General features: G+C 32.6%; 1 protein-coding gene across 1 annotated transcript; it reads right to left on the bottom strand.

The window, feature by feature from the left end:
• Positions 1-599: 599 nt before the first annotated feature.
• LOC132748675 (uncharacterized) lies at positions 600-24,274 on the bottom strand. Its single transcript, XM_060738287.1, has 4 exons — positions 24,250-24,274; positions 14,330-14,904; positions 1,260-1,419; positions 600-816 (listed from the first exon to the last, which is right to left on the bottom strand). The coding sequence occupies exons 2-4, from the start codon at positions 14,894-14,896 to the stop codon at positions 785-787; spliced, it is 759 nt and encodes a 252-aa protein (XP_060594270.1). The 5' UTR covers positions 14,897-14,904; positions 24,250-24,274; the 3' UTR covers positions 600-784.
• Between the last annotated feature and the right edge of the window lie 520 nt (positions 24,275-24,794).

Here is a 24,794-nt window from a genome sequence, read left to right as displayed (position 1 = left end):
CTTGGTATATTCAACCAGAAACAAAAGTAACACATGTACGGTATATCAACCAGAAACAAACAGTAAATAAAATGCACTGGTATATCAACCAGAAACAAACAGTAACACATGTACCGGTATATCAACCAAGAAACAAAAGAAAATCACATGTACCGGTATAATCAACCAGAAACAAACAGTAATACAATGCATGGTATATCAACCAGAAAACAAACAGTAATACATGTACCGGTATAAATCAACTGGAAACAAAACAGTAATACATGTACAAATAATAACCAGAAACAAACAGTAATACATGTACCGGTATATCAACCAGAAAACAAAGTAATACATGTACCGGTATATCAACCAGAAACAAACAGTAATACATGTACTCAGTATATCAACTGGAAACAAACAGTAATACATGTACAATAATCAACAGAAACAAACAGTAATACATGTACTGATAAATCAACCAGAAACAAACAGTAATACATGTACCTGTATATCAACCAGAAACAAACAGTAATACATGTACCGGTATATCAACCAGAAACAAACGGTAATACATGTACTAGTATATCAAAGGGAAACAAACAATTGAACACATTCTACCTCTTTCTGTTCTGTCTCATGAACAGTAAATCTTCTTTTTAACTCTGTACGTTCTTTCTCAGCTTCCGACATCTGTGCTTTGAGTTCAGTTAATTTACTTGTGAGCACCTCAAATTCCTCTTTGGTTGCTGCATTTTCTGTTCTCATTTCTTCTTTGATTTGTGTCAGAATTTCTTCAAAGTCTTCAGTGGTAATAATGAATTCCTTCTTCTTTAGCTTATAACAAGAAACAATTTTCAAATGTAGCTGCTATGTGATTTATTATATTTATAACATATCATATATAAGGTGTCAAACTCTATTTTTTTCAAAAAATCATCTCAATTTTTCTTTAATCTTTACTCTCTTACTTTATGTTATGACTTCTCAAATCAAGGCAGGATTTACAGACTATTTTTCTATTTTTATTTTTTTCCTTCTTTAAACCTAAAACTTAAAAACTAAGATATGGCATTTATATATTTACATTTTGTAGGTATTTTTACTTGATTTCATTGATAAAAGTTAATTTAAGGCAGTTGTTATTTAAATTTGATTATAATGAAACAAATTAAAGCATTTTATTCTATTATCATAAATTTACCTGAATTTAGAGCTGAGCTTATTTTAAAATTATTAAAACTTAAAGATTTCAAATATAATTCTTTATGTACACTTACATCTTGAAGTTTCCTGACAGCTTGTTGTGCATCTTGTCGATGTACAAGTTCTTTTACCATCTTGTAGAACAGCTATCATGTCATCGATATAACAATTAGCCTTGCTCTCCTCTAACTCCATAGAGCTAGAGTGAAAAATTTCGTTTCGATACTGCCGTACCTAATATACAGAAAACAAATAATACAACATTCACATAAATACAGTGTTCAGCAATGAGACTAAACACAATTCTTAAGTTGAGAATTAAAACTGTAATAAAGGAGTTAATTTAAAGTACTTAAGAGGTTAATGCAGTTATTTTGTCAGAGAAACAGTTTGCCACATTATGAATAATGATTCAAAAATTGTTATGCATAAATTGTATTCACAAATATTTTTTGTTTGCAATACAATTTTTTGGCTAGCTGTAATTTTTTTTATGGGTGGGAAACAAAAAACTTATTTTGTATTTTAATCTTTACTGTAAATGAACAGAAGTAATTATTTGTGCTTTATAAGCAAATGCGACAAGTACCGTAATAATTCTATTTAGCGCCCGGGCTTTTATTAGAATCATAGACTTTCGAAAGTTGGGGATGGGCGTTAATTGGAGACGCATCTTCATAAGAGTGTTAGACAAACTAATCTAATTTTCTAAGCAAGGCTTATAAATCCACTCGCCCCTCATAACTATAAGAAGAAATCGAATCCGAAGATAGAGCGGATGTTGATTTATAATTGCAGACAACGCTAAAGTCGATTTCGGTATCGTAACGTACCGGCTTAAGTCTGTTCTTTTCCGCACTTTAATACCGTGCAAGTCCGGTATCCGAGCACGAGAATAAAAAATGAGCCTCACGCATTTTTACTGCAAAAAATATTATGATTTTTCCCAACGAAATATTTATGTAAGGTTACCAATTAACTCTGTAATCTGGGATGTTCTATACAATTCAAAATAGTCAATGGAATATTTCGAGTCCGATCATTATGCATTTTTTACCCGCCAATATAATTGTTAAAAAAAAAGTAAGAATAGTTTCTGACGGATTTTACTGACACAAGCATATATGTTCTTAAAGGGATTGATGCGGGATTTTGATATAAAAAGACAATCGTCTATTGTTCAAAATAATTTTTAATCAGAACTAATCTCCCATGTTGGGCCCCAATACATTGAACCACGCACGTTGACCTTGCTGACGTAATGAAATAGGCGGCGTGAGTTTTGGCATCTCGGAATGGTAATTTTTTATACATGTATATATATCTTATACACAAAAACACATTGAATTATGGCAACACCTATGCTTGTGTCTATAAAATCTGTTATTAAGGGATATCACGTTTACAAATATACATGCCCAGTCGGAACTATTACTTCAGTGTAATTTGGAACCAGAAAATGAGCATAGTGATAGCGCAATTATCGTAAAAAATAATGGATCTCTTGTTGGACATATACCGGAGGGATTATGTCAGCCTCTTACAAAATTATTCAAAGATGGACTTATTGTAGAAATCTGAGTGCCGAAATACTTGGAGAACCGCGTTCGTCATAAAAAGGAACTTTTGTAAAAGGTGGTGGCATTTAAATACCGTGTACATATAAACTTTACGGAAAAAAAGACAAGAAAAGGGAAGTTCGTTGCTACGTGAAAACGGAAATAAGGAAACTTGAATTGTAAAGGTCAGCTCAATTGTACTCAAATCGGGGGATGGGCGTTTAAAAGGGGCAGTTAATTTTTCAACTTTGGGCTGAAAAGTGGCCATTTTTTTGGGTGGGCGTCTATTAGAGGATGGGCGCTAAATAGAATTATTACGGTAAATACTGTTACTTCAGTAAAGTAATTATAAGATTTATCAAAACACATTTCCACTCCCTTTGCTTTTATATAATCTGCAGTTTAAACACAATAATAATAATGATTATTATGGTAACCCGTACCAAAAGGAAAGGTTTGCCGCAAACTCGCCGCAACTTTGCCGCAAATTCGCTGCAAACCTTTTAGTTCGCCAAAACACTGTGTCAAGTGTTTGCCAGATATCGCCACTAGTGGCAACTCTGTGGCAAACATTTGGCGACTTTGCGGCGAATTCACCAGAATATTAAGTAGTTCGCCAAAAGTTTGCCAGAAACTTTCAGTGGAAAACTAATTTGCCAGAGATTGCCAGAATCTTTCTATCAAAAAAATTATTCGCTGAAAGTTCACCAGAAACTTTTCTATAAAAACAAGTTTGCCAGATAATCGCCACAAACATATCAGTTCTGAAAGTTAATCCAACTTTGTTCAGTAAATAACTATTTTGCCAAGGAATTATATTATTATGCACATATAAAAAAAGTCCTTCATGTACCTACCTATAACCACGGATTTAAATGTCAATTAAAGTCCGTGCTATAACCTACCTACCTACCCAACCTTATTTTTATGGGTCGGGAAGTGGAAACAAACAAATTTTTATTTTTTGCCTAAGAGTTATCAAAATTGAAACATCATATGTATCATGGAGGGTATTGTAGTTCACAATAACAGTTAAAAAATTATAAGGTAGAAGACCCATAATGAAATCGGCAATCTTCGACAATTACCGCCATATCTCGCCATTTATCGTAACGAACTTCGTTTGTTTACGTATAAAGTCGGAATTCTAATAATAGCGAATATCCCCGGTCACGTGGTAGTATTCCCAAGAAAATGACGTAATTTCCGCAGATATCTAACATGGCGTCTTACAGCGTGACACGCTCGGTCGATTCAAAAAAGTGTAAAAAGATGCAGAAAACTCAAGTATTCCGACTTTATTATAAAACATAACTATAGTGCAGGTAACCAGTATTACGTGTCAACCAAACCAGCTCTACAAGACATCAACTCTTCCTAAATCGGTTGATAATGAGGGTTGGAAAGAGGGAAGAAGAATCGTTGAGTTTGGCGTGTTACGGTCAAACCTAAGATTTTGTAAAAAATGTAGACTTGGACCAGTTGGCTACCATTAACAGCACTGATTAACTTTTGACAACATGTTAGATGAATTTAAACAGGGAGTGTCTGGTTATTTGTATGTGAAATGTCGAAACACAGAATGCAGTCATGTGAATTGTGTTCCCTATGGAAAAACACACAGACTCTAGTAGATTGAAGACCTGTGAAAGTTGGAATGCCATGGTTCGTTGTCAACACAAAATTAGGAACAGGTAAGTGATTAATGTATTGCATCATAGTTTACATTAAGTACTATATACTGATAATGAATTCATAGATGTAATGTCTCGTACCAAAATGAATATATCGATACATTATGATTTATCAGTGTTTATTTACATGTCTTCCAATGATGTCAAACATGTAAAATTATGCGGACCAAATTTATGTTTCAGATTTACAGTCTATGCGAAAGACTTCTGAGTTTTACTGGACAGTAGGTCCTGTAAACTGAAAATTTTTACTGGACCAAACATGATTTTACTGGACCGAAAAAAACCTGATTGGTATAGCATTTTGAGTCACTTGATAAGTGTCAGCAGTCAAAAAATTTGTGTACAAAAAGAAAACTATATTATCAACAAAGTGAAGTTATCTTTTTTTACCACAATCAAAATGTAAACATAAATATTGTTATACATGTATTCAATGGATTTTGCTATTTAAACTTTAATTTCATACAGACTATATACTAGCAAAATGAGAGGGTAAATTTCAGCAAAAGTCTGGCATATGTAAATAGAATTATATACATGTATATCGGTAATTTAGTGAAGTTGACAGATTAATTGTTCAATGATTTTGGTACCTTCACAGTATAGTTTAATTTTTGTCAACATCTTGGACGATCTTTCATAGCTAAACAGTTGAGCACACGTGTAATTAAGCATTACTCTAAGTCTGTGGATTAAAGACGTAAATTGTTCCAATTAATACACTGACACTTTCATCTGTGTAAACAAACTAATAGCCGTTGACCTTTCACATCTGGGCCGCTTATGTAATTTACGCGGCCGCTTATTGACTTTTGATTGTATTAGTTGTCGGATATTTTTATCTTACGTACATGTAGTTACATAAAAGTTTGCATTATGAGAATGCATAACAGTTGACAAGCATTGCACGAGCTTATATTGTGTAATGAAAATATTTTGATATGTTTTGAATTTAGATAAATGATTGGCTTTTGCAAAATGTTGAATGTAAGGTTTTTAATAAAAAACCTTAATTTTTTACCGGACCGTCGGGCCGTCAATACATATATTTTTACCGGACCTTCTGATTTTTTACCGGTCAGGGCCGACGGTCCGACGGTCTTTCGGAAAGACTGGATTTATAAATAATTAATTTATTATACAGAATACATGTATCTTGTTTGTGTTTAGCTGTAAAACACTACTCCTTATTGTGAAAGAAGTGGCTAGCCGTACGGCTAGCCAAAAGTTCTAGCCGTACGTGACTCACATACTCCATATAATTTTGAAAAGTGCCGTACGGCTAGCCAATACAGTGTGTCCTGGCTAGTCATACGTGACTCACGTACGGCTAGAACTTTTGGCTAGCCGTACGGGCCCGTACGGCTAGCCACTTCCTATTGTGAAATGTTTTATAAACTTCCCTCTGAACTGTTTTAATTTCCCCAAAGTCACTGAGAAATTTGAAAAACAAATGATAAAACGTTGCTAAATTAAATCTTGCAACAATGCAATTTTTAGTAAGACATTACAGAATCCTACATGACTGTACATTATATAAAAGACACAGTATACACTAGGCTGCCAATACACACAGTCACAGTAGTACTAATATTCAACGTACATGAGGCAGCTAAAAATAGCTCTATATTAATTTATGCAATGTGTTATTATCATGGTTATGTAAATTACAATCCATGTGAAGTTTTTTTTTGACAAAATATTTGTATACTTTAATGAAATAATTTGTTTCTTTCATTTTCTTACAGCAATGATTTGATAGTGGGCCGGTGAGGGGTCAAACAATTTGTGTCAAACTTATCTAAAATAATACCAACAATTGGAAATGTAGGTGGGCCGGTGAGGGTCAACAATTTGTTGTCAACACTAAATCACTAAAATCTAAACATGTTCAAAATCACACACAAAAAAAATGTCACCGTTGTGTAATACACAGCAAATTGTTTATAGCCTGTTGCACTGAAGCGTGACATCAATGGATGCAATTTGAACAGCGCTAAAAATAGCCCCTACTACACAACTGATAACAATTACATACTTGCAGGTGTCAAAAAAATTATTATTGGCTTTTAAAGGTTTAATTTATAGGTCTTTGATTGACTTGGGGTGCCTGTAACATTTGTTATTTTCCATTCAATATTCCTTAGTGCATTTTGGAATTTAAAGTTTATATATGAATTATAGCATACCACGTAAAGATATTTTCTTTATATTTAAATTTTAAATCAGAAAGCTGCTGCTTAATTTAATCTTTCACTGTAAAGATGCTATTTTTTTTTTATTATATACATTATAACAATATTTTTTTATTATATACATTATAACAAGGCCATTTTTTCCATGGTAAATATTATCAATTTAGACTAGAATCGTACACAAAATGACCTCCAAAACAGTAATTTTTTGTAACATAAAAAAATGATTCATGGGGGTAGTCAAATGACACTAAGAAAAAAAATTATTTGACTCATGAAAATTTTGGCCAAAGAGTCTTTGGACTTCGTGAAATTTGCTACCCTACTGAGAGCCCTGATGTACTTGAATTGGAAAAGAATTTCAAAAATTATTTTTGTAATTATATGTCTTATGTAGTTATCATGGTATTAATCCTTATATTGCTGGCACACTCGTGGTTTTAGGGAACCAAAGAATATTATACAAATCCATATATGAGAAAAGAATTTTTAAACAATGGCTTTGTTGTTTTTGCATGTTACTCTATATTCATGTAACATATTTTTTTTTCCAAAATAAACATGAAATGTGTAATTGTTTTTTTAAGAAAGTATTTATTTTCTTACCATGACAAACTGGGTCCGCCTGGGCTCCTTGCCATTGGTATCTTGTTGCTTTGGTCATAATGGGGTTTTTGCGTTTCATTGAAACGCCGCCTTTCCTTGTTGATCTTGTTTATCAATAATTTTACCTTCATTTGGTTTTAAGACTAAAATTCATATTAAATACCAATGGCAATTCCCTTTTTAAGGGATGTGCATCATGAAGAATCAATGGTAATCAGAACACAACATCATGGAAGGGATCTTATTTGACAAGAATCTCGGAAAGGATGGTCCTTTGCCAGAATGTTTGCCAGCACTAAAGTGGAGTACTTGGTAGTTTGTTTTCTGTATTTTGTTTATTTACGAAAGTAAAGGAAATATTGCAAAACTTGACTGGTGGTTGTTGAACTGTTTGTGTTTATGTCAGTTGCTTCAAGTTATATGAATATCTCTCCAAATATACTGTTTTGTAACATATGTATTTTTTTTTTTATTCAAACGGTCCTATTCAAATCAGTTTAAATGCTACAGTTTACAAATTTGCCAGTGAATTTGGTCAGATTTATAACAATTGTGATTAACAATCCTCAAACAATACATCAAAACCAAAAATGCCTATTTAAACTGTAAGGGTTGAAATCTATGAGGTTTTTTTATAATAATATTTATAATCATTGGTGTACAATTAAATGATAATAACTGGTGATAAATTTTTGGTAATGCTATTTGGGGTCGTTCTTCAATAAGAAAACAATTTTGATGTATCTCATGTGAATGAATAATCGATATGGGCCAGTCCAAATTATTTCAATTAAAAGTGAGTAACTAAAAAAATTGGTTTCAGGAAAAAGTCGGTGCAAATTAGGCATTTTAAAAATTTAACAAAACTTATTCTAGTAAACTGTAAAAATGAACATTTGTGTTAACATTAAATTAAATAAATATGTTATTGTCAATTCATTGGTGTTCAAATCTTCCCAATTATTTTGTGCAATATTTACATTTTAAAGAATGAATTTTAAAAAATAACAGAAAATATTTTTTGAAATATATTTTTAAGACAATTAACAGTTCTCACAGACAGTCAAAGGTTGAAAAACCAAATCAGAAAGGTGGTTTCCACATCTTTAAAAAAACCTCACAGCAGATTTAAGACTTTCCCCGAAATTTCCCTGTAAAACCCGCATGGTATGTCCAGTTGCAGGTAGAATTACTGCCTGGCACAAAAAGAGGAATTTGAACAGTTTGAACATGTAAGTAAAATAAAGATTAATTTTTAATCCCCCCAAAATGGTGGGAGCATTATAGCGTGGCACTTGTCAGTCTGTCCCAAAATCTTGTGGAAACGCAACTCCTCTTAAAACCGGGATGGCAGATTTTTGCTTAAAAACTTCCAGGGATTAACAAAAAGCTTAATGTGTAGAATGGTAGTAAAGGAAGGAATTTTTGGGCTGGCAACTAAATTTTAAACACAGGAAATAATGGGCCCTTTGTTGATTTTTTTAGTTTTCAACTTGTGGGCCACATGTAGTCCAAAAACTATTTGAACCTAGAGTCATAAGATTGACAGAAAACAGTGGCGTGTGGGGGCATCCGTGTTTTTATTGACACATTTCAAGTTTTTTCTCAGTCATCATGTCAGTAATGATTTAGAAATTTTTTGGTCAGAAAAAAGTATCTGTGGTATATTTTAACCACTGTTACTTGATGTATAATTGAAAAAAAGTGAGTTTTGCATACAAGTAAGACTGGTTAGTCAACATTGTTCTTTCAAACAGTGGCATTTTAGAAAGAAAAATCCTAATGGTTATTTTGAATTACCCTGGTTTTAACTTTGAGTTCTGACCTAGCTGTCATGTTCACCAGCATGGTTCATTTTTTTGTGTCGCCTCTATGGAGTAGTTGCAAACATATAGGGATCATTTCTCCGTCGTCTTGTCTATCTGTCCGTCCGTCACAAAACTTGTCCGGACTACTCCTCATAAACTACTGGTGCAATTTCATCCAAACTTTACAGGAATGATCAGTGCCAAGTCTAGTTGTGCATTTTGTCAGGCATTTTCCGGTTCAATGATTTTTGTCAGAAGTTATGGCCCTTTAATAATTTTTATTTTTTTTTAAAGTTTGTTCTTGACTACTTCTCTTATACCACTTTAATGCAATTTCAATGAAACTTTACAGGGTTGAATCTGTAGCTTAAGTCCTTGTGCATATTTTCATGAGTTTTCCGGTTGAATGACTTTTGGCCGAGTTATGGCCCTTTGATAAAAAGGTTTTTTTTTCTGTGTGTTGCCAGATACACAAAAGCTTGTCCTGACTACTCCTCATAAACTACTGGTGCAATTTCATCCAAAACTTTACAGGAATGATCAGTACCAAGTCTAGTTGTGCATATTGTCAGCATTTTCCGGTTCAATGATTTTTGTCAGAGGTATGGCCCTTTTTTAAGTTTGTCCGGACTACATCTCTTATACCACAAATGCAATTTCAATGAAACTTTACAGGGGTTGATCTGTTGCTCAAGTCCTTGCACATATTGCACAGGTTTTCCGGTTGAATGATATTTTGGCAAGTTTGATGAAAAGGTGGTTTTTTTTCTGTGTGTTTGCCAGATACATAAAAAGCTTGTTCCGGACTACTCCTCAAAAACTACTGGTGCAATTTCATCCTAAAACTTTTAAAGGAATGATCAGTACCAAGTCTAGTTGTGGCACTGTCTGTCTGTCTGTCACAAAACTTGTCCCAACATGAAATTGGCCATCATGAGGCGACACATGTGATCACTGATCGCTTCTTGTTTGTTATTTTTGGGTGTTTTTTTAACATGATACCTTGATTTCTTAACTAAGTTAGATAAAACTTATAATATATGAGCAACTTGTCATTTGTAAATAAATATAGGTTTTGCAATGCAAATACATGTTTTCATCCCAACAGATCAAAATCAAGCCAGCAATAAATAATAATTGCCTTTGGTGTTTTATTTTCTTCATTTGTAGGTGGGCTTTTTACTAATAGATTACTGCCACTTTACTTCAAAGTGGGGTTTTGGGGTATCATTCACCTTCAGTGATAGTTCTAGTTTTTATCCAGTATAAACATGGGTAACATGGAAAATGAAAAATAAACCTTGTTTTTTTCAGTGTACTGCACCAATAAACTAAATATGGAGAGAAGCTTAGTCACCAAAGCAGTCAACACCAAAATACACACAATGGCCAGGGCACTGAAACTTGGAAGAGTGAAAGAGTAAAAAGTAGTGCTTTTTAGCTAACAAAGTGACATTGCGAGCTTTTGTCTATCTTTCGTCCGTAAAACTTGATCTTTAAACAACATCTCATAAATTGCCAAGCCAATTTCATGCAAACTTACGATATTGTCTAGTCAGTTTTTGTTTTGCTTGCAATCGCTATATGACATGACTAAAGACATTTAGTTTTATTCTTAAGTTATTATGTTTATGTTTGTACAAGAGACAAATATATTGTTAAGATTCATTTTTACAAATTTGAAAGCCATTATTGTTCTAGTCAGTTTTTGTTTTGCTTGCAATCATTATATTACATGGCTAAAGACAATTAGTTTTAATCTTTAATAGTTATTGTCTATATTTGTATAAGACCCAAAAATATTGTAAGATTCATTTTTTACAATTTTGAAAGCCATTATTGCTCTAGTTTGTTTTTGTTTTGCTTGCAATTGTTATATGACATGACTAAAAGACATTTAGTTTAAATCTTTAGTTATTATGTCTATGAGGGGCGTCCGTGGCCGAGTGGTTAAGGTCATTGACTTCAAACCACTTGCCCCTCACCGCCTGTGGGTTGGAATCCCGACAGGGACTTTGGAATCTGTCTTGTGAGGGAAGCTATCCAGCTAGGCTTAACGTCAGTGGGTTCTACTCAGATACCCGTTCGTGCCTGAAATAATGCAAGGAAGGGCACCTGAACGTCACGATATGACCTTTACTGTGTTGATGTGACGTAAAAAACCCAAAACAAGCAAACAAAAAATTATGTCTATGAAATTCGTTGTTTGTATAAGACCCAAATATATTGTTGTGATTAATTTTAACAATTTTGAAAGCCATAATTGTTCGTGTCGGATATTGTTTTTGCTCACAATCATAAATGTTTATATGACATACGAGTTTAAATCTGAAGGTATTATGTCCATGAAATATGTTGTTTGTTTTAAGACCAAAATATATTTTTGAGATTCATTTTTACAATTTTTGAAAAGCCATTATTGGTCTAGTCTGTTTTTGCATAAAACACATAACGCTATTGTTAGTATTTATTGTTATTAATAGTGATTTGTCTAAGTGGATGTCGAAGTATGTATGTTTAATCCATGCCAGTTCATGTTTGAATGAAACTTTTTGTTCCAGATAGATAGATTTCAAACTGTAACTTTTCTGATTTTTATCTTTTACAACAATATTATATTTCCCATTTATGGTGCTAAGAAAAAATACTGGAACATGTGCTGAATAATAGCTATTGTCAAACATTGTTTATATGCTCCCCGAAAAAATTTCGGCGGACCATATAGTCATTGGGTTGTCTGTCCGTCTGTCTACGTACATACGAACCTGAATTTCGTGTCCAGCCCATAACTTTGTTTTATTTCAAGTTGGATTTTAAAAACTATTTCACAGAAATGCTCAACCATATTGAGACGACCTGTCGCCCGCAAACATTTGGGTCGCTACCTTGAAGGTCAAGGTCACACCATGACCTTGAACAAAAATCATGTCCTGCCCATAACTTCGTTTATTTTGAAGTCGGATTTTAAAGCTATTTAAAAGTTATGATCACCATATTGAGACGATGTGTCGTGCGCAGCATTTGGGTCGTTACCTTGAAGGTCAAGGTCACAGCATGACCTTAAACAAAAATTGTGCCGGCCCATAACTTGGTTATTTGATGTCGGATTTTACAACTATTTCACAGAAATGATCACCATATTGAGACGATGTGTCGCACATACCATTTGGGTCAATACCTTGAAGGTCAAGGTCGCAACATGACATTGAAGCAAAAATCGTGGTCCGGCCCATAAATTCGTTATTTGAATTCGGATTTTACAACTATTTCACGGAAATGATCACCATATTGAGACGATATGTCACATGCAACATTTGGGTCATTACCTTGAAGGTCTAGGTCACAGCATGACCTTGAAGCAAAAATGTGTACGGCCCATAACGTCGTTATTTAAAGTGGGATTTTACAACTATTTTTCGAATTATCACACTTTGAACTTTGTCTGGGACATAACCCTGAAACTTCAAAAGATATACTTTTCTGTATCTAGGATCACCCCGGTTCAACCGGCTCTTGTTTTAATTGATTATTAAGTAATATGAACAATTCATGATAGCATCATAACTAAAAGAGTGGAAATTTATGAAAGTCAAATATGTATAGAATCAGTTGCTAATAAAATGTGTGTAAAATTTATCTCTTTTTGGGAATTAATTTCTTTATTTTACAAATTTATCAAATTTCATTTTATTCTACTGATATGTTATGTAATATTTCTTTTATTTTCTATTGAAAAAATGTGTTAAACCAATATGTATTTGTTTTCTTATAATTCAGCTAGTTTTTATTATTCCAATGTTTGAAAAAAATGTTCGCCAGAACTTTACCAAAATGTTTGCCAAAATATCGCCATAACATATTTGCTGAAACTGCAAATATGCAAATGAAGTTTGCCGCAGTGTTACCAAAAGCTTCTGGCGAACATCCGCAAACTTACTATGCAAATGAAGTTTGCTGCAAATTTGCCGCAAACTTTTGGCGAACATCTGCAAACTTTTACCATGCAAATGAGGTTTGCGGTAAATTTGCCGCAAACAGAAGCTACCTCCCCCTATAGTTTAGCGGCAAGTTTGCCGCTAACCTCATGAGTTGCGGCAAATTTGCCGCAAACCTCATTTGCATGCGTAAATAATTGCTGAAAGCAGTTTGCCGCAAACTCACCGCAATGTTTGCGGCAAAACTTGCCGCAATGTTCACCAGAGAGCCCTTTTTTTGGTAAGGGATAGTCACCTTAGTGCAGTAATGGGTAAACTCCTATAAAGTTATATAATAGAGTTTATAACCAACAAAGAAGTTTGTAAAACATGTATGCCCCCTATCGGCAGCCAATTAGTCATGTGATCAGGTTATTATGCATGACTTCTGACCCAGAGTGAACAAACAATTAATAAGGGTTATCTAGTATCTACTGTTCATGACTAGTCACAAGGTAACAAGGTAATAATAATCATTGTGACCCCATAGGTTGTGTGCAGCAATTTAAGTTATTACAAATCTTAACAAATAATATATGCATAAATTTTGTGAATCATGCAGGCCTCATTAATGACAGCCAAGTTGTTACATAAGACCTTCAAATGTGTATACCAAAAGCATTTTTAGTTTAATATAAAAATATCAACTTGAGTTGTTGAGTTATTGGTCAGAAACCGTCATAAAGTACAAGGTCAAAATGACATTGACCCCTTGATCCCAAAATCAATAGAGGTCACCTACTGGTCATGACCAATCACCATACCAAGTTTGAAGTTCCTAGGCCTAAGCGTTCTTTAGTTATTGATCGGAAACCGTTTTTACCTACAAAGTCAATGTGATCTTGACCTTTGACCCCAAAATCAATAGGGGTCATCTGCTGGTCATGACCAATCATCATACCAAGTTTGAAGTTTCTAGGCCTAAGTGTTCTTTAGTTATTGATCGGAAACCGTTTTCACCTACAAGATCAATGTGACCTTAACCTTTGACCCCTTGACCTCAAAATCAACAGAGGTCATCTACTGGTCATGACCAATCACCATACCAAGTGTGAAGTTCCTAGGCCTAAGGGTTCTTTAGTTATCACTCGGAAACCATTTGGTCTACAAACTGACGGACCGACAAATGCAAAGCAATATACCCCCTCTTCTATGAAGTGGGGGCATAATAACTACACTAAGGTAACAATTATCTCTTTTACTTTTATACGCAATTAACAGACAACATTTTAATCTTACAGTAAAGCCTAATATTCTACAAAATTTAAAATAAACATAATAATTATAGTAAACAAATCTAGTTACCTTTGAAAAAAGATTGTTTGGTCCTGTAACATTGCATCCAATATGACTATGAAAGTACTTGTTATTTATGATAACATGAAGCAACCCAGTGCAATCAGTGTCGACTGCTGATGTCTTGTCCTTGTACCCAGGAGCATTTATAAAACATTTGCAAACGTTCCATGGGTCTGTCGACCACTGTTGGGCATCACTGTTTTTCCAAAAAGGTACTGGTGGCATTGATGCATGATACTGTATAATGCTGTCATAGATGGCACCACATACATTGTTTGGACAGGGTCTCTTATTATTAGGAAAACAACAGTTACATTTATCTTGATTGAGGGGACATATCCCTTTTGAGACTCGGACATGATCTGGCTGGAGAGTTGTTATCTGACAGGCGCCACATGGTATGTTTGGTTGAGGAGTCTTTGTTTGTTGTATTTTGTTTATAATATCGTTGTGCTGCTGTCTTCCTATGTCATCACAAAATGGCGCAAGTCCCTCTTTAAGATAACCCAAGCCTAGGCCAGCCTTAACCCACTGCCGGTATTTGTTGTTCTTTAAATGTATCTCATGTGCCATCTTGATTTCTAAAACAAACAAAAAATATTTTTAGCTACAATTTGTAAGAATCAAAGGAAAACCATTATTAACTATGATTGATCACAAACACTTGTATGCCCTGAAAGCTGGCCCCAGTTAAGGGACCATGAACTTTGACATACAATGAAGGCATTGCTACTATCACTAGAGGACCATATTGGCCCCAGATTGCTCATCTAAGATTCGTTGTAAGAAATAGTCATCATATAGTACAGAAGTAGATATTATTTGTTCCTCATCGAGCAGCCAAAATCAATTCAACCATTTCTACGTCTCAAGTAGAACTTAAAAGACATGTTAGATGTCATCTCGAGACATTTTTTGTGTCTTTTTTTCTTTGGAATTATAAGCAAGGAAACTTTATAAACCATAAAAAAAATAAGAAACATATCTCAATATCAATTATAAATCTACTTTCCATAAATGTACAGTACAGCTTAAACAAATTAATAAAGTCCGCCAATCACTGCGATTATTTTACGGTTGGATTGTCACGGCAACGTCCCTGCTACATTATCACCTGATCGGGTGCAATTTGTGCTGCGGAATATCGTCACTGTTGATCACTGTGAAATATTGCATGGACATTCCGCTTTCTTGGGTGACCAATGGTCAATTTATTACACGCAGTAATTTACTAAAATACATTTGTACGTCTGAAAAAAAAATAACACACCCAGCATTCATCTTCTTAAATTTCTAAGGGCAGATAATTGCCCCTGTTTTAAAAATTTTAAACTTTAACAAAAATTCATCGCAGACTGTCAATATTCAATTGTGCGAAAATACACGAAAACACTCGCCAGCAAAGTAGCATCAATAAATAAATGAGATAATATTATAATGTTTCCATTGTTAAATTACATACGCAAAATTTACACACATGATGACCTCTGACAATTGACTAGTCTGCTCTCCAAAAGATTCTGCCAATCTTTGATGTTGACACATGTGTATTCCCTACCAAAGAAGTGCGGACACTTGGATCACAAAAAAATATCATCATTTTAATGTAAAGAAAAGATATCTTTCTACAGGCATTCAAATAAAAAGAATAATTTAAATACATGTATACAAGTGACATTAAAAAGGCCGAAATCGAGACAGCCACACGGGAGTACTTTACTGTTACGCTGATTGTCTACTTCACTGCATCGACGTTTGAAAACAGATTTACAAAAAAATAATGATGATATAAATGATGAAGGAAATTTAAATATTCTATGAAAATGGCAAAATTGACAATATCAACAATATTTTGTACTAAAAAAAATGAATAAATTTACTTCACGTGTTGAGCGAATTGTTAAGCCCGCAATACATTTACCCGTAAAACAATTGTGCGTCAATAAATTTGACTACATAACCCAATAAATCTTAATTATTACATCTATGATCATCATTCTGTGAATAATTTACATCGGCTTCTTTTTTATTTTGAAATTAAATTTATTATGTTACCGTATAATAAATTTCAAATATCTGCTTTTTATATAAAAAAGGTAAATTCACAGCTGATTTCGTCAAGTTAATTTTATAATCGTCGTTTCGAACAGATAGTCTGTATCTTTAAAAAATAAATTAAGATATTTGAATGAAACAAGTATTTTTCTTCAAAATAAACTTTAAATTTCCAAAATCGAATAATAAATGGAAAAGCTGTACGGTATTTTGTAAAGTAAGTATCCATTGCGAACAGGCATTTACGCTTAGTGGCAGTAAATTTATCGATCGGTGTACCTTTATCGGGTGCGCGACAAGATATTTGGGAATTTATATAGAGTTAACTTGGAGTGACCGATCCCTGTAATATAAATCCGTGACATTAACAACAAATCTACATGAAAACATAGAAACAAATATTTAGAGAAATCTTACAAATTATTTGTTTTTATCCATATTTGCAGCTAAAAAACGTTTAGAGGCCATTGCCAGATCTACTATTAATAAATAAACTGTGGAAATGTTATAAGTGTTGTTAATTGTGTTTATATTATAGTTAAAGGATGTACAGCCAATTAGCCATGCATGATAATGCGGTGGTACATGTAGGATAGGGCAGACCGTGAGACAGGACAGACCGTACCAGGGCGGGGCAGACCATATTTTGGGACAGGACGGACCGTGACTCGAGACGAGGCGGACCATGTATATTTTCGAATTAAATATTGCTATTTAATTTTCTATATATATTTTGGCATCATTATTATCCTAAACATGTCATAATTATAAGCATTTTCATATTGAACAGATTTGAATTTAAAAAATTAACATCGATCTAAAACTTGTTAAATCTTCATATGATATTAATATTTTAATCATGTGCACACAACATAAGGTGGATTGTGGATTAATCTAACTTTATATTCATTATTATAGATATTGACCCATACAATTATAAGTATAAAATAGGTTGTATAAGCTAATGTGAATGGTTTGAGAAAATCTCATATATAAAACATATTTTCCTTATGCCCTCAATGTTAATATAAACTTGAAACAATTACCTTCATTGTACTATTTTTATATATACCATTCATAACATTAAATTTCGCTGTATAGAAGAAAATAGATTATTTATATTACTTAATTACAAATAAACAATATGAAAACAAAAAAATAATAATTAATTAATATACACTGTATACATGCATATTACATGATGTAATTCACTAAACAGACATCATCTTAATTAAACAAATTCTAATATACATGTAAACTAACTTGTCAAAGAATCAAAATTTTACATTATTGTGTTGTATTGTGTTTCACAATATCAAATGTGAATAACAAGTATTTTCTGTATCATTTTGTTTAATAAAGAATTTCAATTTTAGCGGCTTTCCATCTTATATTTAACAAACAATGGCATGTAATATTGGTCAATTATCACCTGCATAATATCCAACTCAATGTGGTTATTAATAATATCCTAAAAAATATTTTTAATCAATAAACTGCATTAAGTAAAGGTTAAAGTTTATTCCCGGTATAAACGGTCCACCCTGTCCCAAAATATGGTCCGCCCGTCCAAACATACGGTCCGCCCTGATACGGTCCACCCTGTCTATAATTCGTTAATGCATACACATTGGGTTGTTTCCCTTTTCCCTAAAATTTCCCCCCAGGATCGATGATCCCTGATTCATATATTAACTTCTACAATAACTTTGATGGAATCAATGGAGGATATTTTATACAGTTTACACGTGTGAATGCATTTTAGGAACCCGTGCTGGTAATGGGAGGCCACAACTTGTATTTATTGTTTATATTATATACATGTATATAGATTTAATAAAATAAGAACAGATTTACCTGTTACTTTTCGGAATGTCTGAATTTGGTCGGATCATGGACACATTTTAGTTACATTATTGTTATATATTGGTTGAATTGAGGTCAGAAACTGGTAAGATTCAGGTCTGAATTCGAAATAATTTAGAACGAAATAATTGGTTAATAATTTCTACTTTCGTTTTCGCTGAACACCTTTTGGAAAATTTTCATAAATCTACTGTATCCTAATAAAATCAGTTTAATAAAGTATTCATCAAAAGTATGATTTCAGATAACAAACATGACTTATAAATGCTTGATAAATGGGTGTTGCCTTTCCATTTGAAACATCTATAAGTATTAGCCTAATGTGGGAATTCCCCCAGTTTTTCATAAATCTACTTTTGTTTTTAATTGTTAACTTTTTGTAAAATTTGTTGGCACATTAGTTATTTCTGTTTCATGAAGTAATCATTTCGTTTCAGTTTAAATTCTTTAACATAACGGCTACAAGATTTAAAAGATACTTACATCAATTTCTTAAAATTTTAAGAAAAATCTTATCCTGGACTAAACTCCGCCATACTGATATTTTCTTCAATTTAACAGCGCATGCGCGATTCATAAAGGCCTCACAACACTAAATATTGTCCTTCACTTACCAGTAAAATGTATTTTCCCTCTATGGCTATATAGATTTCTAATTTTCTAAATAATGAGGCAAAAATAGCATGAAAACTTTGGACTTATAAATAATAGATTTTGTTTTGATTGTTTTTCTATATTGACTAAAAAACTCAATGGTAAAAATGTATTATATAATGATTTACATTTTAATTATATAGTGTTTCCGTAAATGTGTTCTTAATGCAATAAAATTAGGTATGATAATGGCCTCAGCATTTTCTTTTGGTTAAAAAAATTGCAATATAATATGTTACTTTCTAATAAAAATGTGATAAAGTTGTTTGACCGGTTCCGGTGCAGTTTTTTTAACTTTTGGTGTCTGCATACAAATTAACAAATAGTTGGTATAAAAAATGTACCGTACATGTTAGCTAGTTGATACAAGTATTTGATTCGACTTCAAACCTAACAATTATTAGGAAATATATTATCTTTTTTTCTAGTAAGAATACTGCTTTATTGAATCTGGTTGGTTTCACCAGTTCCGAAGCAAGTTCCGCTGCACAAATGTCATTTGTAATATTATGTACGAAGAATGTGACTATTTTTGCGAGCTAATACTAAAACTAAGTCTGTACACTACAAACTTTCAGTCTTATTTATTATTTTAATATTCATTCGGGGTATACATATATATGGTATTGTAAACTTTAATGCACCACCATGCTTGGCATGAGATGAAGCAGAACTGCAATTGCATTGCATGCATTTGATTTTTGTCATAATTTCTGGTAAGTTCTGTTTAAAACAGGGATCGTATACGATGTCCAAGATGAAAATAAATTTTTGTTTTGCAATAATGCTTGAACAACACTCATTCTAGTCCCATTACTGGTAAATACTTTTTATAGAAAATCTATGTTTTTAATTTTATCCATATTGACAAACATCTTTAGTTTAAATAATATCTGTCAACACTGACACAGACATCCATGTCCATGTTTTGTTTTGCTCTATATTCTGCATTTTATTTCATTATTCAGTTTTCAGAGATAAATTTATATTAATATTACACTGCACGTACAGAACAGTGGATTTCAGCATTTTTGCCTCATGTAGAGTCAATAATCGGACAAAAAAATATTAGAAGCCGAAATAGAATAATGACTAAAATATTTATTTGTTAAAGTCAATAAAAAACACCGCATTCAATGGCATTTTGCAAAACATTGCTGTTTTCATTGAAAAGCCTCCTGTTACAAATTACAATTGCTATGACACTTTACAAAATGCTTCAATACTCATTACTGATCAAACTTGGCACAAATGTTGACTTGACCGTAGCCTTTGTAACGACATGCTTACTCTTGAATTTCCTGCTACCATGGCAACGATGGGACATCTCAAAATTGTCAACTGATTTCGAAGTGCTGCAACTTCTCAATAATAATAATAATAATAATAATAAACATTTTATTTCATGAAGGTAACATATAAAGAAATATCAATGGATTGGAATAAAGTCGAATGACTTTCAGCGTTGGTTTGGTTACACATTACCTAAGATCGACCTCAGACCATTTTTAGCATATTACCAGTCAAAAATTGTCTTGATGGGGCGGCGCCGAAAAATGTGATCACTTTTTATAGAAAACAAGTGTTTAAGGCCGAAATAGAGTATTTTTTTTCACTGAAATGGGATGAAAAGGGATGAAAACAACGCGTGTATATGAGTTAATTGGTTAACTAGATAAATCTGTATGATTTTATAGTATCAATTGTTTGTGTTTCAGCCTCAAATAGTATAGCTTGTTATTGGTAAGTTACAGAAATAACAGTAATTATTTGTTGTACATTGAACAATCAGTGGTCATAAAACGATAGAACTATATATAGAATCACGTGTATGTGATAATTATATATTACAAGTGCACGCTCTGTGTATATTAATAAATAAACCCATAATACATTATTAAAATAGTGAAAGCAGAATCCCTAAAGAAATCCCAAAACGACAAAATTAAAAACTTTGCAGGCTCAGTTTGATTGAGTATGGTCATGGAAAGTACTGGTAAGTGCAAGCTACTGCCCACGCATCGCTAAAGCAGAATTCAACATTAAAACATGAAAAGAGCGAAATTTTTAATTTAGAAACATCCACAGATGCGTTGATCCGGCGGGTATCATTGAACCTTCATTATGACACGTTATTGATGTCCATGAAAAGCGTCGTATCGTTCCAAAGTAAAACAATGCGTGTGCACTAAACGAGAAAACGATGGGCGGATCTGAAAAAAATTAAATTTTGAGGGATAAGAGGCTATGCCTTAAATCCTTTACACTTCCGGAACGACATATGGATCTCAGAATTGAGCTTTGGTATTAATTAAGCAAGGTCTGGAGCTAATAGGTGAAAGAGGAAAAATCTATGGATAGATAAACAGTTATTTTTGGTATTAATTAAGTAATGTCTTGAGCTTATAGGTGTTAGAGGCAAAATCTACTAGTATGGATGGATAAACATTTATTTATTGGTATTAATCAAGTAAGGTCTGGAGCTTATAGGTGTAAGAGGCAACATATACTAGTATTGATGGATAAACAGTTATTTATTGGTATTAATTAAGTAAGGTCTGGAGCTTAAAGATGTAAGAGGCAAAATCTACTAGTATGGGTGGATAAACAGTTATTTATTGGTATTAATTAAGTAAGGTCTGGAGCTTAAAGATGTAAGAGGCAAAATCTACTAGTATGGGTGGATAAACAGTTATTTATTGGTATTTATTAAGTAAGGTCTGGAGCTTATAGGTGTCAGAGGCAAAATCTACTAGTACTAACACAGATTACATTTGCCACTTGAAGATACTAAATGACTTTACAAATATCGTGCTCTACCTTCTTTAGTAAAATAGTAATGCATTTTATGCATATCATTTAAAAACCCTCAACAGATTAAAAACATAACAATTTTCGATTTATTGGGTTTTACAACCAAAGGCCATTACTACAAAATATAAATGTTCTGGTAAACCCCTATAAACCATCCACCAAGTGCTTTTGACTTAGGCGAAAGTATGTTTTTCAAGAGAAAAAAATCAGTTTTTAGCTGTATTGTTCTATCAAATATTAAATCATGATGGAGTTAAACTATTTTCAAGTTGAATACCAACAATTTTGCCTGCACTTTTCAGAACAATTCTATTATCTAAATACTAAAAATATCAAATTATTGCAGCTATGATTTGCTGTTGTTGAAAATGATATTTGCTTCATATACTCTGGTAAAACATTTTCCTAATTTAAGGTCACACAAGTCAAACCTTTGTTTCAATAAGCTCAATGTGATTTTATATGTTTTAGCTTTTAAATAGTTGAAATAGTTGAAAATAAATGTTTCACAATAAAATATTATAAATAATGTACTATAACGTTTTTTCAATTTGTTATCTTATTTAATTCAGGATTACATAACGCTATTCCAAAGCGGGCGCGTCATGTTACTATGCATTAATATGTTTCACAAATCAACAGCGCATGCGTACCTATCACATATTAAAAGCGCATGCGTATCTGTCCGACGGATAATTTGCTATGCTATAAATACTATATTCCTTCGTCGCTTTTTATATGAAATAAAATTGTTTAAGACAAAAACAAATTTAAAAGAGACCCAATAACTTTTTTCCCGTGTGTACACAGAGTTCTAAACTACAGACAATAAACTCTTTCATTTTTTATTCATGTCCGATTTCAATTACATCTGTTTAAAATGTTCATTATAATTTGATATCTTAAATCTGTCTTAACTCGTTTTTCCAATATACTCATATTTTCCTCAAGGTCATATGAGTCAAGTGATAAAATATTTTTAACACACAATTTTTAATTGGTTTAGCATATATGAATTTAAACAGAATTGTCTGACACTAAAATACAATAGATAATGTACATTTTATCGTAACTTTCTGTATTAATCTTTATTCTTTGTTATCCAATCCAGGACTAAATTTCGCCATTTTGGAGCGGGCACTCAATGAAACTGCATATGAACATATTTCAGTAACTTATCAGCGGCGCATGCGTATCTGCCAATGATCAAAAGCGCATGCGTATCTTTCCCATAAATGTTCGTTATTTTGACATGTATTTTGAAATGTGTACCAAGACAAGATATAAGCATACATTAGAGAATTGTCCCCTTCTCTTTTTATTTTTTTTAATTCTACAATAAACGGATTTTAAAACAAAAACAACAAAAAGAATGTGTTGGCCACATGTGTGCAAAAAGACAACTAACACTTCATGTTTAATTCGACTTTACAAAGATAAATTAGATAGAGTTATTGTTAAAGTAATCTCTGCGTTGCCGTTGCCGTCGCAAAATTGTACCTTGATCATAACTGTTTAAGTTCTTAGTTAATTGTCTTCATACTTGGCCACAACACGCCTTTGGACAAGACCGTTAAGGATACCAGACCTACATTGAACTTGAGTTATGAATGACTCGTGCAATGTGAAAATCCAGTTTTAAAAAAATACAAGTACAATATAAAAAATCAAATAGATGTTACTGTCCTCTTATTTTACTACTTGTTTACTCTTTGAAAATATTTATTTGTTTAAACTCCCCTTAGATACCAACAATTTATCGATTGGAAATTGTCATATTTTATCTCCTTTGACGTATAGGCCTTTATCAGCTCCGATATAGATGGCATTCATCGGGTTTAATCAACATATGCGTTATTCAAATCGTACTGGGTTAACTTTGTTTTTCATTAAATATTTGTGTTGATAATGGGAAGTTATTCCTTGCATGATCTTAACATAGAAATGGGACATCAGTTTATAAAATCATTATTTAAAATATGTGAAAACAGTTTATTTACCTCTTTATTTGAGGTGTTACAATGTCTTTTTTAATTTAAGGTACTGATCGTTTCTAAAGGCATCTTCGTAAACGAATTTGTTACCTACAAATGAAATAAATAATACTTTTGAATCAATTTCAAAGACATAACATAAATCAAGATGCGTATCGCTATATTTATGTAATATACATATACATAAAGTACTGTTTAGTGGTAATTATCTTCGCATTTCAAACAAACTAACATTAAAAGGTATATTTATCTCTTGACCAAACATAATAAGACTTAGTGAAGATTTTGTTAAAGCATGTTTAGAGGGGCGTCTCCATTATAATAACAAAAACGATTCTGACATTTACATACAATACATAATTGCAGAGATGTACTGATCTTGTTGAAAAATAAATTGTTTTTTCCAATAAACTCATATTTTCCTCAAGGTCATATGAGTCAAATGATTTAAATAGTATGTTTTAATACAAAATTGTTAATTGGTTTAGCATATATGAACTTAACCAGAATTTGTCTTACACTAAAATACAATAAATAATGTACCTTTTCGGAGCGGACACTCAATGAAACTGCGTATGAACACCTTTCATTAACTTATCAGCGCTGCATGCGTATCTGTCAATAATCAAAAGCACATGCGTATCTTTCCCATAAATGATTCGTTATTTTGACATGTTTTTTTAATGTCTACCAAGTCAAGATAAATATATACATAAGAGAATTGTCTCCTTCTCTTTTTACATTTTTTTTTAATTCTACAATACTGCGAATTCACTAATATTCGTGGGCATGAAATTTCGTGGTTTTACTAAAACGGGCATTTTCGTGGGTTCTTAAATTCGTGGATTTTCATTTTCTTGTAAGAAAGTTAATAACCTAATGAAAAGTAATCTTACAATTAGTCGCTACGTATCACACAGCGCTTGTCAATAATCTTATCCTTGTCTCTAGGCATAACATAAAGATAGCAGTTACTGCCGATAATTGACTGCAATTAACACATTTAGATGACATGATATGCAGCTCCATTGTACACACTGCCCCTGTGATTCGCCGATGTAAACATTGCATAATTCATACGACCCCTG

The sequence above is a fragment of the Ruditapes philippinarum genome, unplaced genomic scaffold, assembly GCF_026571515.1.
Source record: "Ruditapes philippinarum isolate M1 unplaced genomic scaffold, ASM2657151v2 ctg3330_1_1_1_1, whole genome shotgun sequence".
Lineage (NCBI taxonomy): Eukaryota > Metazoa > Mollusca > Bivalvia > Venerida > Veneridae > Ruditapes > Ruditapes philippinarum.
This window is presented reverse-complemented; position numbering and strand designations above follow the sequence as displayed.